This window comes from Anopheles cruzii, chromosome X (assembly GCF_943734635.1).
Source record: "Anopheles cruzii chromosome X, idAnoCruzAS_RS32_06, whole genome shotgun sequence".
NCBI classification, from domain to species: Eukaryota; Metazoa; Arthropoda; class Insecta; order Diptera; family Culicidae; genus Anopheles; species Anopheles cruzii.
In genome coordinates, this window is record NC_069143.1 from 11,669,020 (window position 1) to 11,683,936 (window position 14,917).

Sequence of the window (14,917 nt, forward strand, 5' to 3'; positions counted from 1 at the left end):
AAGGTGACTAATAATCTGCAGCAATACATTTACTCCCCTAGTTTTGTAAAAAAAAAATGACGTCAAAAATTTTCAACCAATCAGAGCGCAACATTCTGACAGCTACATTATCCGCATACGAATACCAACCAATCAAAGAACACTACACCCATAACACGTTAGAATGCGTTCAATCAGGTTACCCCTTTTTGGATTATGTTATATGTCAAGAACGGTATAGTTCTGTAGAGATCAATATTTTCAATTTCGTTTAACAACATGATCTATTCACATGTAGAATAGATCATGTTGTTAAACAAAATTGAAAATATTCCATACATACCCCCTTGTTATGAAACTCAAACATTTACTCAAACGGAAGGCAAGAGAGAAAGCAGAATTCAGCAAGAGAGAAGGCAGAAAGAGAAAGCTGTAGCAAAATGACGCTCGAGTAAACGCTTGAGTTACCGTTTGAGTTTCATAATAAGGCGGTATGTGTTATATATTTTAGGATCTCTGAGCATAGTTTGACAGAACGATGACGTCCTATTATTTTGGTTCCAGTGGCCGATTCTAGATTTAAGCACAGATGCCCTGATGACACCTAATTTCCTTCTCAATAATAAACAGGATTATTCCCGTGCGTGGGGAACTTGATTTGAATGTACTCAGAAAGCGGTTTAAGTTCTCATTCATTTGTTGCTATTTCGATATAATGTGCTCGTTAGCATTGTCGACGCCTTCGACGTCTGCACCAGGCGCGTCAAAAGGTTAGTAACTTTTGTTGTCCAGCGTCCTTCATTTAAACAACTCCTTTTCATCGTTTCCAAAACGGTGGCCCTCTATTGTTGCCTCCAAAGATGGACCATGTTCGTTAGCATTGTCGACGCCTTCGACGTCTACACCAGACGCGTCAAAAGGTTAGTAACTTTTGTTGTCCAGCGTCCTTAATTTAAACAACTCCTTTTCATCGTTTCCGAAACGGTGGTTCTCTATTGTCGCCTCCAAAGATGGACCATGTTCGTTAGAAGAGGTTCGTCATTTTCAGCAAGCCGATCGGATCGAGCACTGCGCCCCTATCGAGGGCTCCGAACATCATATAGTGCTCTATCAGCTCCCTTACAATCCGAAGGGTACTGAAACACCCGTGCCACAACAGCACCCGCGTATTGAGCTGCTGGAGAAAGTGGATTTCGGGTTTGCATCGGCGTTCGAGGACAGCATGACGTGCCGGTGGGCGCGGGTATGTCGTATGCTCGATGACACGATCTTTGACTCTCGGAAGCTTGAGGCAGTTATACGCTCCTACAACCCAGCAATAAAGCACGGTGACACCCAGTTCAAGGCGCTGCATATCCTACTCGGCAAGCAATGCGAGTTAAATGAGCGGAACACCTTCTTCGGGACAACACTGCCTAAAATCGTGAAGCTAGCCAGGCGGCTACCTGAGCTCTTCCCCGTGTTGTTGCCCCGCCTTATGGCTGGCAGCAACCTTGCCGTCTCTATGAGTCAGGAACAGGCCGCCTGTCTACTGGCAAACGCTTTCTTATGTACCCTGCCTAATCCTAACGAGCAGATGCCTGGTCCGACCATTCGCTTCAGCAATCCTAACTTCGTTGCTTTGTATGGCAGAGGAGAACCAGCCGCATTGCAAAAGCTCAAGTGCTTGCTTAACTACCTGCGGCGCGTTTGTAATCGTATGCCGAACGGTGTCCTAACGTACGAACGTCGATCGCTAGATAAGCGGGGGAAGCTGGTGTGGTGGAACGCAACATCACCCACATTCAGCCGAGAGCGCGGGCCGTTGCGCGTGTCCGTCGGAGGAAGTATCGATGGTCCATCCGCTGACGGGCTGCTACAGATGATTTTCGCCAACCCGCGCGTTGGAGGGGGCGTGATAGGCGCCGGATGCGTCCAAGAGGAAATTCGGTTTGTGATAAATCCGGAGCTTCTTGTCGCGCGTATTCTGTTCGAAGAGCTTCAGAGAAACGAGGCGTATTTCGTGTACGGTACGGAACAGTACAGTGCGTTCAGTAGCTACGCGGCATCATTCCGTTATCGGGGCAACTATAACGATACGCGGTCCCGCGATTCGAGTGGCCGGCGTCGCTGCTATATTGTCGGTTTGGATGCATTGCAGGTGGGCAGCGATCCGGACCAGCAGTATTGCGAGGTGGCTATTCGACGCGAGCTACGCAAGGCATATGTGGGCTTTAAGTCCGCGCTCGGCGATGCAGACACACCGGTCCCTGGTATCGCAACCGGGAACTGGGGTTGCGGTGCGTTCGGGGGCAACGTTCAGCTGAAGGCTCTACTCCAGCTGATGATGGCTTGCATAACCAAGCGTCCTTTGCTCTACTTCACATGGGACGATGCCGAGTTACGTGATGACCTTGTTGCAATGTATAATGTGCTTACAGCTCACAGCGTACCTGTGGCGACACTATACGACATTCTCGTGCGTTACCAGACGGAGCGGAACACTAATCAGGACCTCTTTTCTTTCATACGCCAACAACTAGCTGAACTTTGAGTACCCTCTTTTTTAGTGTTGGAATCAGATTTTTCGAAATAATTTTATCAGCCAAAAGGTTGTTTGGAGGTCGATTGAAATTTGTACAGTGACATTGTTTTACTTCACTTTATTACTCTTTATTTTATCATGTTGCATGGTGTCCTACGAGCAGGAATTGTTAATGCATGTGGGAAATGCTAGACGAAACATTATGCCTAATGCTAGGGGCTTGTATTTAATAAAAAACAGAAGCGCTGTATATGTATTGTTATTATGTATATTGTTTTTCAAATTTAATAGTCGAATAGTCCGTTTGATTTCGTGCCTTAATACTTCTTGCATCTGTTTCGTATCTGCTAACAGTCGCGATAAAGGTAGCCAAAATGCGACACCTAAACTTCAATGGTTTTCGTTGCTTATTGAAGATCATAACAGGTAACAGAACATACAAGTTTAATCGAATATTTCTTTTGGAACTAAAAAACTGAGTAAACCATGATGTTTAACAGCGCTCCACCGGCAACAGTGGATTGGGATCATTTTTAAATAACTAGCATAGTGTGAATGTTAAATCACACTCCTATTGAAGACAAACAAGTAATGTACAATAAGTTTCGAAACCTACCTTACGTAACTATAGCACCCGGTCGTGCTGGTCGGTATAAATCGGCTTCAAGTTCCATGGCGGCAACAGGCTCGGTAATTGTGACGAGCTGATCGGACTGGATTCTACCGATCAGACGCTTCGTGCTGCATCGGTTGCTGCTCAAAGTGTATTGCAAGCCTGGAATATGCAATCGTAAACCTTGCCTCACCGTTGAAAACTTCCAGTATCGGATCGGTGTCTTGCAAATGTGTTCTCAATGTTCGCTTTCTTACACCCATCTTTGGATTTTCGGCGCTTGCTACATTACTTATCGGCGCGAAATGAAACGTTTCGCCCAGGCTGTACCGCATCGTCAGGTTGTGTTGGTTGCGTTGATCCGCCTTTTGAGCTGTTGCGTTTTCCAAGTGCTTGCCATTCAACCGTTGTCTGTCCTCAAGTCTTCTGTCCTCTTCAAGCCTCATCGATAATGAGGGGGATGCTGCGAGCTTGCGTGTCATTGGCAAATAAAATATCGTTTCACGATGTTCGTTCGATCTATTGTTAGCGGCCATTTGACGCTTGGTTACATCACTATCAGTCCCAACGGTAGTTGTACTTTCTGGACAATCGATCACATCATTAGGCAGACTGTTGACATTCGATTCGTGTATGTCTAAGCTGCTTGACTGAAGTGGTAAATCTGTTGACAGTTTGGAGGAACTACCTACGTGAGTCGGTGAAACACGGTAGTTGTGGGTTGGATTGTTGGGAGGAAGATACACATTATTGGTTACGATGTTTGAATCGCTTGCAGGACTGTTCATGGAGATGGAAATCCCATCGCTTGTTTCAAGCGTACTCGAATCAAATGGTATTGAGCTGTTAGGTACCGTCCGTGATGTTTTTACTATTGTTGTACCGGTTTTTTCTGCCTCAGGAGAAATGGTGCATGGTTTTTCCTTGACAAGGTAGCGCGGTGTTCTCGGATTGTTCGTCTTTGGGTCAATTTTACACGGCGAGTTCAAATAGTCGAAATCTTGGTCCGCAAAAATGGTTCCCATTAGTAGATATGGCGATGCAGCCGGCAGTACTGGCGATGATGGTATAATAACGGGTAATGAAGATTGGCATTCAGTGTTAGTAATGCTTTCTTTAACTGGTGCATCTGTTTCAGTTGAGCACCGTTTTATAGGTGTTGGCGAAAAACGAGTTTTGCGGGACGTTTCGGGTTGCGCTTGTTCATTGCAAAGGTTTTTCGTCTCTAGTATTCCTCTTTGTTTTTTCAGTTTGCTCGATTTAGGAACAACGCTGCAAGCATTCTTTCGTGCCTTCATTGGTCTTGGACTTTTCTGCTTTTGTAGCGTTGTTACTTCGGGTCCATTGTTTTGCCCATTTCGTTTCGGCTTTGTTTTTAAGATTTTTGGTTTGCAGATCAACTTTGGTTTTCGGGGATACTTTCTCCGTTGGAGCAATTTTTTTCTGTGCTCTTCTTGCTTTTGTGATTCTTGGTCGGCAAATGTTCGACGTAAATGAATATCAAAGTTGTTACTATTGATAGACCGAATCCGCTGCCATTCGGCCATTGCTTTAACGTTGTCCTCAGCACTGCGATAACGTAGTACAGGCACCGTCGGTTCCGTCGATGCAGCATCCCCGTGTCGCTCATCCGGACCTGCTGAACCTGCTTTCAGTTCGTTTGCGCTAACTACATTCGTCGATGGTATTGGCTTATGTTGTAATGGTTCCACTCTGATGCTCATAGACGTGTCGCCTAAGGAAATCGAAAATGGTGCCATCGAAACGACACTAGTTTTTGAATTTGGACTCAGCCGAGCATCGTTATCACTAGTATGGCACCCATCGTATCCCACGTCTTTCCTGTGCCTTAAAGCTTCTATCGAATTTTGCTCTTGTGAAAATTTGTCGAAATTCAATCGCCGTACGTACGATCTCTTCTGCCGGGACACAGTCGGTGACGTTTTTGCCGTTTCCGTTATACAATCTGTCGGTTCATTAGAAGACGATTTTTCGATGCTCGTCAGCGTCGGAGCATTGCTGGTCGCAGAACACAAGTTTGATTTTCCAGGTAAAGCATGCTTGAAGGTATGTGTTTGGTTATCGATTCGACTTATTGCAGGAGGCGTCTCTTTAGAAAGTGTACTGGCTATCTGCGTACTTACTATCGCTGGTAGTGTATCACCATTGGTCGCAACGCAGGAATGAGTGTCTTTTGAACATAAAAAGTTCTTTTCGCTGAACTCTATCATCTCCAGATTATTTGTGCCTTCGTCGCTAACGGTGGTCCCAATATCTACCGTCTGCAGCGATGATAGTGTTGCTAATTCATGTGTGTGCGATTCGTTGTTGACCGTATCCGCCACAGGCAAAGCCAACTGGTAACCATCGTCATTCGCATCTTGTAGTATCCAGTACACCTCCTGATCGTCTTCTTGTTGAACGTCACTCAATAGCATCTGTTGTCCCTGCACGAGCTGCTCTGATGGACGATTGTTTGATTGCGTCGTTTGATTGTTTGCATTTATAGTCTTGCTTGTGTTAGCTTTCATGTCTTGTAGGATATTCCCCAAATAAATATCTTCTAAGACGCGTATGCTCGTAGCAGGTGGTTGAGGCTCAGTGTCGTTTGCTTGGTGCATTCTTGTCGATGTTCTTGCACTGCCTTGTTCTAATAAGTACTCCAACTTCTCCAGCAATGATAAAGCAGGATCGCGTAAAACAGGTGCATCTTGACCGTACTTTTCCACCAGCCTGTACACTGGTAAATAGTAGAATATCCACATATCATTATTTAACCGTGGATTGCATGGCATTACAGCATTTCTTCTACTTACACGTGAGCTGATCTGCAGAGGATTTTTGTATACACTCTTCTAACGTGAGACCGCAATAGTTAATCATCTTTAACTTCGAATCCAAGTTTTCTCGTTCACGTGTTAAATGAGGATGTCTTTGACAAAACTGTGTGGCAAGATCGTCCATTTTCTGGCTGTACATGTAGGCTTTTTGAGAATCAGAAGATGTGTAAATCATGTGAAAATGAGAAAATCTAAGAAATGTATAAATCATACGAAAGTCAGAAAATCTATGAATCATTCAACTGTGAAAGTTATTCTTTTGCCAGTTCTGTGAGTTTAAGTTGTCTGGTTATTGTTCTAGATGTGGCCCACAGGGTTCTATGCATTCCTCAGAAATGTATGTCATTGTTTTCATTTGAGCTAAAGCCTTAGAAATACGTTAGTAACTCTGCAAAAAAAAAATAAACTGAACAGTGATTATTTCGAATAAAAATATCTTTAAACTCTTAAATAGTTTAGAGCTTGATTATGTGTTTTCTACACCGAAACAACCGGATAATTTCAACTTGGCCTACACACCTGGTACGGAGTCAAACGCACAAAGTTTCTAAACTTCTCTGATTTTTTACTGAACATTTATTCGACCCTACCTAGCATGTTATGTTGAATAACGGAACATTACTTACTGAGGACTAATCGAGCCATGTCTGTCTGTTGAAGATCCGTTAGCGTAGTCATCTTGTCAGCGACAGTTTTCACTGCCTTGTTCAGTAAACAAAACGAGTGAATATCTTCATATGTTACGTCGGGTACCTTTTGTCCTCGTAGGTAGCATACCTTTTGTCTTCTGTATTCGTTGCTGTTGTATAGTAACAATGTTGTCGATGTCGATGATCATGATTTTGGTGTCTATCGGCGCGGGGCAAAAGGCCCCGATACGCCAGAATGTAACACCGACTTCGCCGATCGCAGATACCGTGTTACATTGGTACACGGCGATTTTGATACTTTTCTATCGGATCGATATGTTCAACACTGTGCTAATGGCCAAGCAATCGCTTTTAGGAAACGGGTGCAGCGTAGATTTCGACAAAAACAACAACAATTGATTGGCAATAGCTCCGACATTTTCCCCTCTCTTGAGGGAACCTGTCCGTGATGACAGTTGAAATTATGGTTCAATCGACACGATGGTTCAAGCGACCGAGATTTACGCTTCTCACTACGAGATAGAGCCAAATCCTGTTGTGAGTTGTTTGTTTCCGAGCTCAACCGTGTTCCTAAATTCGACCGCGCTCACAAACATAAACGGCACAATGTGAATATCGGATTGATTTACTGCAGATGACGTTTTAGGATGCGCATTCAGAATTTACGGAAGAATCACTTTAAAAATGTAATAAATAAATAACTGAAACGTTTCTTTACGAAGGTAACATGTAGACATACGGACGCTCCTTGACCGTTACGCTTGACACCGTACGAACTTTGAGCGTTTCATTTAATGTTCATTTTCTTTAAGAAAATCCCAAAAGCTCCTTACAATTATATAGATAAATCGACTTTGGGTTTGCTGACTTAGTGATCTAACATATGGGCTGAAATGTCCCGAGCCTAAGACATAAATGTCCTGTCGCATTCATTCATGCTAGTCCTATTGCATTCATCGCTTTTTAGGTTAGTACTGGAAAGGTTATGGTCTCTCTGCGGTGTAATACGGTGTTATTGGAGCGTTCGAAGGTCAAAATTGCAAAGAAACGACCGCATAAAGCAAAGAAACAAATGTTATTTCATCAAGCAAGCATCGTGTCTCAGGTCAATCAAAACAATGGCAAAACTACATGAATTCCACTTCGAATTGCTCCCACATGCAGCGTATCGCCATATTTGGTCCCAGCGACTACTGACTGTTCACAGACCTAAAACAACGCTTAAATTTAGCTTGAATGAAAACGTTATCTCTGAAACTTAGGCCTATTTAAAGGCTAAAATCGTCTGTCCACGTGCTATTTGTGTAGATTTGGCAGTAAAGCACTCTGCAGACAGCCGACGTGCGTTCAGGAAATGAAAGTTCGGAACGGCAAATTGAGTTGTCTTGTATGGGATTGTATGGGACACTTCACACAGGCAACGGCGTTAAGTTACGTCGCCGAAAGTAAAAGTCATAAAATATACAACCTGGGCTCGGTTCGTATAGTTGGAAATGTGGTGGACGGGGCGAAATATTTCGGGGTGTTTTGTTTTTTGACAGATTATGTGTGTTTATATTTGCAAGTTCAAGACATTGAGTTTTGATGCGAGAATTAAAACAGTTTTATGATGAATTTGTGTTTGAATTACAAGTAATAATTAAATTAAAATTATTTTGCATGCTCGTGATACAAAAAAACCTCAATTGAGTAGTCTTCGATTAGTTTTAAAATACACAAGGTGTCTCAATGTTTTCCCCCGAACGACAGCGGCGAAATGACGGTTCCCAATTCGGCGACGGCAGTGTGAAGCCGTCGGTCACAAATTTGGTTGATCCGAACTTTCAGCTCGCTGTCTGAAGAGTGCTTAAAAGTTCATTCAGTCCAAGCGAAGCATTCACTTAGTTGCGCGTGCAAGACGAGGCCTAAAAACTGTCAAAAGCCAAGCATGAGGCGAAATTTGGCTGCGTCGTGAAACATATAAATATTCATCGACTATCTTGAGAAGGGAAATACCATCAACAGTGAATATTATATAGCATTATTATTGGGGCATTTGAAGGCCAAAATTGCAAAAAAACGAGCGTATAAGACAAACAAACAAATGTATTTTCATTAAGACCGTATGTATTACATTGCCCGTGTTCCAGGTCAATCAAAAACATGGCAAAACTACATAAATTCAATTTCGAAATGCTCCAACCCGCACCGTATTCGCCAGGTTCGGTTCCCAGCAACTACTGGCTGTTCACAGACCTGCAAAAATACTCTAATTTCGCTTGAATGAATACGTTATCTCTGAAACTGAGGCCTATTTGAAGGCTAAAATCGTCTGTCCACGTTCTATATTTGTGTAGATTTGGCGGTAAAAGTTCATTCAGAACTGTCAAAGCCAAGCATCAGGCGAATTTTGGCTGCGTCGTGATACATTTCAAATAAAATGTATAAATAAGTGTACGTAGTAACGTAGTTACTGTAAACTGTTACTGTACTTCTTCTCCTTCGGGAACAACCGCTGAGCAGTCTTATCCTGCACCAGGGACAATGTTAATCTCTGATGCTCTCCGTAACGGTTCGTTTTTTTACGGACGTTGTTGTTGTTCCCGCGCCAACCCCCCTATCACACCATGACCGACCATGGAATCGAAACCATGGCGGTCTTGGTTCCGGTCCCGAAATTTGAACCTAGGCCAGCTGCGTGACAGTGGCGAACCTTACCGACTGGTGTATCACCGGGTGTCGAAGTTTGCTATATTTGCAATTGTTTCATTTTTTTCACTTCATACTTTCATCCCTAGATATCGACGAAGCTGGATTCTCTGTCTCGCTTGAAAGATATAGTCTAAGTAATAAATTATAACATTGAACCAAAACAAACTCAACTTTCATTTTCAAAAGCTTTCATTTCTATTTCATCAATATAACACGATACACGATTTAACAAAGATGGTAGTGGGCAGATTCAAAGCCTGCTCAGAAAACATAATTCTTGCTAGCAACTGCTAGCCAATTAGCCAAGAAATGCGTACGATTTTCTTGTTTGCATCGTCAGTTTGGAATACGAAGATAAGGAAAAAGGCCACGGGGGGGGGGGGGGGGGGGGGGGGGGTGGGGCACATATTTCACTTCCATAGCTTGATTACACCGTCACGGCTCGCTGACACAAGGAACGTTTGCTTTGCAGTGCGGCACATCAGCATGTCGTTGATGACGTCGTTGTGACCTATACTTGGCATGTCCGGCCCGGTTCGCGGATCGTCACTTTCGGTCCGGTTTGGGCCGCTGTCCGACCGCATGGTTCGTTCACCGCCCCCGCTGCTGCTGCCGGCGCCGCTACCAACCGGAATCGCTTCAGCCACCAAGCTGGTGGTGTTATTGTTCGTACTGCTGCTACTGGTGGTGTTAGCGGTGTTGATCGCGGCGTTCGCGTTCGCGGTGGCGTTATTGATGGTACTGTTGACCGTGCTGCCATTTCCCCCGGTACCAGCCCCGCCGCCGACGCCGCTACTATCTTCGGAAATCACCTTTGTCCCATCTATCAGACGCGACCTGTTCCAAAAAAAAAAACAAAACGAAAGACAGAAAAAAGTGTTAGGTTTCACGAGTTAGGTGTGCTGCACGCCATAGCTTACTCGTAACGTATGTTCAGCGGTGCATAGTCCTTCGCCGACGGCACAATCAGCGAGCACTTGTCAATATCCAACGGGTCCCAGTATCGGATGCGTTGATCGGCGCCGCCGGTCAGCAGAAACGGCCGATCGTCGACGATCCCCTGCACCATCGCGCAAACACACTGCGTCGATGCGCTGCTGTGCGAAAGAGGCGGGTTCGGGCTTGCCCAAAACGTTTGCTGCCGGTGGCCAGTTTCTATGTTCCACACGCTGACCTCGTTGTTGCCCTGGAGCGCCGACACCAGCCAGGATGACTCCGTCGGATGGTGCGAGACTCGCCGGACACGGGCATCGTTCGGGTGCTTGATCTCGGCGATGGGCAGCTGAAAGCGCAGGTCCCAGCAGATGTGCCTCCCACTGCTGGTGCCCACGGTAAGCCACGAGCTGGTCGGGTCAATGCAGAACGTCGTGATGACGCCGCTCCGCAGGTCACTCTGCAGTTGCCAGGCCGGGTCGGGTGTGCGGATATCCCAGCCGACGAGCGTGCCGTACAGGGTAGCGTACACGATCACGCTTTGCGCCCCGTGTGTCTCGAGTGGTGCCATCTCGACCACCGGGCCGTCGTAGTCATTTGGCCAGCAGAACGGACAGCTCAGCTGGCGCACGTCCGGCTCGAGGTGGCGCGCCTGCTGCAGTGCCATTTTGCTCGAGTTGGTGTCGATTTTCAGTAGCAATAGCGTACCATCCCTACCGGCTACCGCCAACGATTGGCCGGCATCGCAGGCGGCCACCGCATGGAGTGGGGTGCGGGCGTGGTACGATTGGCGTGACTTGTTGACCGACTGTTGGCCGTCCAGCTTGTTGCAGTCCCATAGCCGCACGGTGCCGTCGATGGAGGCACTAGCAAAGAGCGGCCCAGCATGAGGTTTTAGCGCCGCTAACCGACTGACCGCTCCCTGGTGCTCCTGCAGGTGTGCGACGGGTTTCCCGCCCAACGTCCAGCCCGTTGGAAGGGGCGGTGTAACCGCATTCGATTCGCGCCATTCACGATGGTGCTGATAGGTAGCATACCGGTTACGCAACTTCGATACCAGTGCGTCCAGCTCCTGCCGACAGCTGGTCACTCGGTCTTGGGCCGCCGTTCCGGTACCGCCACCATCACCACCATTGGTACCACTTCCAGCAACACCGGTACAGCTGGTCGTGCGCTCGGGCATACTGTACTCCACTGGTCTTGCTGAGGACGAGGTTGGAATCGTGGGTGCGTGCGTACCGGCGGTACCAGAACCACTGCTGCCAACCGCCACTGGTCCAACACCGGTCCCGGCTCCAGAAGCCTCACGAGCTGATGAGATTGGCGAACGAACTTTCGATGAAGCGATCAGCATATGCTGCCCATTGTGACTATTGACGGACTGGCCTTTGCGTACCAGTTGCTTAACACCGTTTCTCGAAGGGACAATCCCAACGCTCTGTGTGACATCACTGCCCACTGTCGGTGATATCTCATCCATGGCGTCCAGGAAGCAGTTGGGTTCGATGCAGCCGGATGGTGGCGTGAGTCGAGCTGCCGGTGCCAGCTTGAAGCCGTGCAGCTTCACCAGATGTGTCTCCATGGCGAGCAGCTGCGTTTCGACCGTGGTCAGCACATGGTAACCGTTGGGACCATTATCGGATTCGCTGTTGCGTACCAGTCGCCTAGCACCGGCTTTCAGTGTGACGGCCGTAGCAGCTTCGGCAGCAACAGCCTTCCCAACGTCTTGGGCGACATCACCGCCCGCCAGCGAAATCTCTTCCATCAGATCCGGGAAGTAGTCGAGCACGATGCAACCCGATGGTGGCACGAGCCGCGTTTCCGCTGCCAGCTTGTAGCGGTGCAGCTTGACCAGATGTGTCTCCATGGCGAGCAGCTGCGCTTCGACTGCCGCCGTCAGCCCGTCGGTTACGAGCCGCCGGAATAGGTTTCTCACCGCAACGGGCACTTCGATGACGGCATCCGGCGCAACGGCGGAATGGCCGGTCTGATGATAGCGGGCGGCTTTTCGGTTTCGCAACACGCTCATCAGCTGACCGATGTCGGGGGCGCGCAGCACGGCATCGTAGATGGGGCGCGAGACCGGAGGTACCAGCGCATCGAGCAGCAGGTCCGGGGCCTCGATGTCGATGAGCGGAAACTTTAAGTGGTTCGCTATCGATGGCTTCACCTTGCACTGCACGTCCACCGAGCTCGAGATGCGGGCGGCGGTCGCTATCAGCTCGACGACTTCGTGACGTATCCAGAGGTTCGGGTGGCTCAGGTAACAGGCGCACTCGCCAATGAACTCGATGGTGCCCTGCTTTTGGATCAGTCCGATCTCGATCAGCAGCGTGGTGGCGTGAATTGCTTTGGCAATCACAAACTCCTCCGGATCGGTCAACCCTTGCTGCAGCAGCGGTACGAGCATCGGCGAGCAGTGGTGCCCGACGAACGACGCCACACCGACGATGCACCCGAAGAAGGCACCCCGCAGGTTGCGGTCTTCCTTGTCGTTGAGAAAGGTGATCATGTGCGATAGAATGACGTCGTTCGCTTTCTGGCGGCCGAAAAATACGCACAGCTTGGTGATGCCCGACTCCATGAGCGTTTGCTTTACCGTCGACTGCGGATCGGTGAGCAGCGCGAGCACCGTCTGGTGGAGCATCTCGTGCAGTGCGCTCAGCTCGGTTTCGTAGTGCGGCGGCGGTACGTTTTCCAGTTCGCACATCTGCTGCGACTGCTCGAGAAAACCGACCGCCGTCTCGGCGAGGGTGGCGATATTTTTCGCGTACGTCATACGCACGTAAGTTGAGCTGTCGGTGGCGAGTGGCGCAATCGCCGGCAGAATGTACTCGGGGAATACGTTAGCGTCGCTGCGTGGCAGGTGCCGCACGAGCTGCAGACAGGCAGTCAGCGTGTTTAGGGCTGACACACGGACGCGCGGCTCGGCGTCCTGGGCTAGGTTGAGGATGTACGGCAGGATGCGGTCAAGGATCGTTTCGGAGGTGGTGTTCTCGGCGAGTGTCTGCAGTATCTGTAGGGCCAGCAGTTTCGATTTGCAGTAGCACAGCCCACGGATGCACGCGGTCACGACGCTTGTGATCAGGATGAGCCCATCATTATCGTGCCCATCTTCGGGACCTTCCTTGTTGGGGGGTCCGTCACCGCACGCACCAGGGTCCAGGGCGCTGTCACTGGTGGTGGTGAATTGTCGGGTGCCACCGGTCAGGATTTGCACAATCTGCCTAATGTCAGCGTGCAGCCGAGCAATCTTCTCGTCCGGCGGTACCACCGGCACGGTGGAGAACATCTGCAGGTACGACTGCAGAAAGGCGTAGAAGTACACGGGAAAGAGGTGGCCCCGTTCTTGGTCGAGGTAGAGTTCGGCCGACTTTCGACCGGCCGCCTCCCGACACAGCATCGAGCGGATCAGTTCTCGCAGCCGCCCGTTCTCGATGCCAGCCAGGTGCCGGTGTACCAGGTCCTCCTCGCCGCGCCGGTACGCAAGCAGCTGGGAAAACTCGAACGGTGCCGTACCCTCGGTCCACAGCTCGAGCAGGGCGCACCCGGCCGAGAAGATATCCATTTCGGGCAGCAACTGGCCACCGCAGTATGACTGCCCGTCGCCAACGAGCGGACCGTCCTTCGGGTGGACCGTTTCCGGGCCGCTGCCCGCTAGTACGAACCGCTCCGGAGCGATGTAGCACGTGCGGCGCCGGCTCGTGTCGAAGAAGTAACTGTAGTCGGCCGGATTGTCCTCCGGCAGGTAGGTGGGCTTGAACGAGGCAAAGTCCGACAGCAGTACCCAGTTCCACGAGGTGATCAGTATGTTCTCCAGTTTGATGTCCCCGTGGCAGATGTGCTGCTTGTGGCACTGATGCAGCGCGCACAGGATCTGGAAGGTGATCCACTTCTTCTCGATCAGCGTGAGGAAGGGTCGCGTCGAGACACGATCGTACAAACTGTGTTTCACGAACTCGCGCAGTATCAGGCACGATTTCTCCATTGTCTGTTGGGGCGGAAGGAAGGAAGACAGATGGCATTTAGAGAGAAGGTTATTGAACACAGATTGGCAAGTTCCTTCCGTAGAACCCGCCTAACCTCATGATTCGGTTGCATGCTTTCTGGGTTGCAGGCCCTACTTACCAACACCTTCTGGAACGGCAGACAGTTGACCGCGTTGGCGAGATGCTTTTTGATGTATTCTATCCGCTCCAGGTGCTGTTCGAGAGGCAGCGAGGGATCGTGCCGTACAAACACCTTTACCACGACCGGTCCTTCATCGACTTTCACCTTAGCCACCTTCATAAAACGCGTACTGCCCATACTGGGGACACGGAAAAGTGGTCATCTATCATCTAGGACACGATCATCCGACCGCCCATTTACTCACCTCTTCTCGAACTGCAGCTCGAGTTCGCAGGTTCCAGTTAGGTAGTGCTCTACCGGGAAGATCTGGGACGGGGCCAACGCCACCAGCTGATTGCCCATCGTGTCGGTAACGGCACCGGACGCGGAGCTCCGGAGGGGTACACTACAATGATGTATTGGTCTGTGTTGAAAATACGCTGTTTAACGTCCGCGGATTGATAGTTGAAACGACAATGGATCAAGCCATATCGCGAGTTTTCCCCGAATAACACTAAAGCTAGTTGCCATCTAGTACCGCCGAACTTTGCCTACATAAAATACAAGCGAAGGACAT

At 48.8% G+C, this 14,917-nt stretch overlaps 4 protein-coding genes across 4 annotated transcripts in view; 1 reads left to right on the plus strand and 3 right to left on the minus strand.

Annotated features, from left to right (window-relative positions):
- Positions 1-563: 563 nt before the first annotated feature.
- Positions 564-3,230, plus strand: LOC128273112 (poly(ADP-ribose) glycohydrolase). Its single transcript, XM_053011033.1, has 3 exons — positions 564-749; positions 840-899; positions 990-3,230. The coding sequence occupies exons 1-3, from the start codon at positions 695-697 to the stop codon at positions 2,510-2,512; spliced, it is 1,638 nt and encodes a 545-aa protein (XP_052866993.1). The 5' UTR covers positions 564-694; the 3' UTR covers positions 2,513-3,230.
- Positions 2,607-6,900, minus strand: LOC128273123 (uncharacterized). Its single transcript, XM_053011044.1, has 4 exons — positions 6,734-6,900; positions 6,583-6,658; positions 5,933-6,100; positions 2,607-5,856 (listed from the first exon to the last, which is right to left on the minus strand). Exons 2-4 carry the CDS (start codon positions 6,632-6,634, stop codon positions 3,224-3,226), a joined length of 2,853 nt encoding a protein of 950 aa, XP_052867004.1. The 5' UTR covers positions 6,635-6,658; positions 6,734-6,900; the 3' UTR covers positions 2,607-3,223.
- A 2,775-nt stretch (positions 6,901-9,675) lies between these two features.
- Positions 9,676-14,800, minus strand: LOC128273163 (phosphoinositide 3-kinase regulatory subunit 4-like). Its single transcript, XM_053011090.1, has 4 exons — positions 14,606-14,800; positions 14,359-14,539; positions 10,218-14,221; positions 9,676-10,134 (listed from the first exon to the last, which is right to left on the minus strand). Exons 1-4 carry the CDS (start codon positions 14,701-14,703, stop codon positions 9,708-9,710), a joined length of 4,710 nt encoding a protein of 1,569 aa, XP_052867050.1. The 5' UTR covers positions 14,704-14,800; the 3' UTR covers positions 9,676-9,707.
- LOC128270054 (phosphoinositide 3-kinase regulatory subunit 4-like) overlaps positions 14,747-14,917 on the minus strand; it is a 3,126-nt gene continuing 2,955 nt past the window's right edge. The window contains exon 3 of the mRNA XM_053007461.1: positions 14,747-14,764. Coding sequence (XP_052863421.1) covers positions 14,747-14,764 — 18 coding nt within the window. The remainder of the gene's footprint in view (positions 14,765-14,917) is intronic.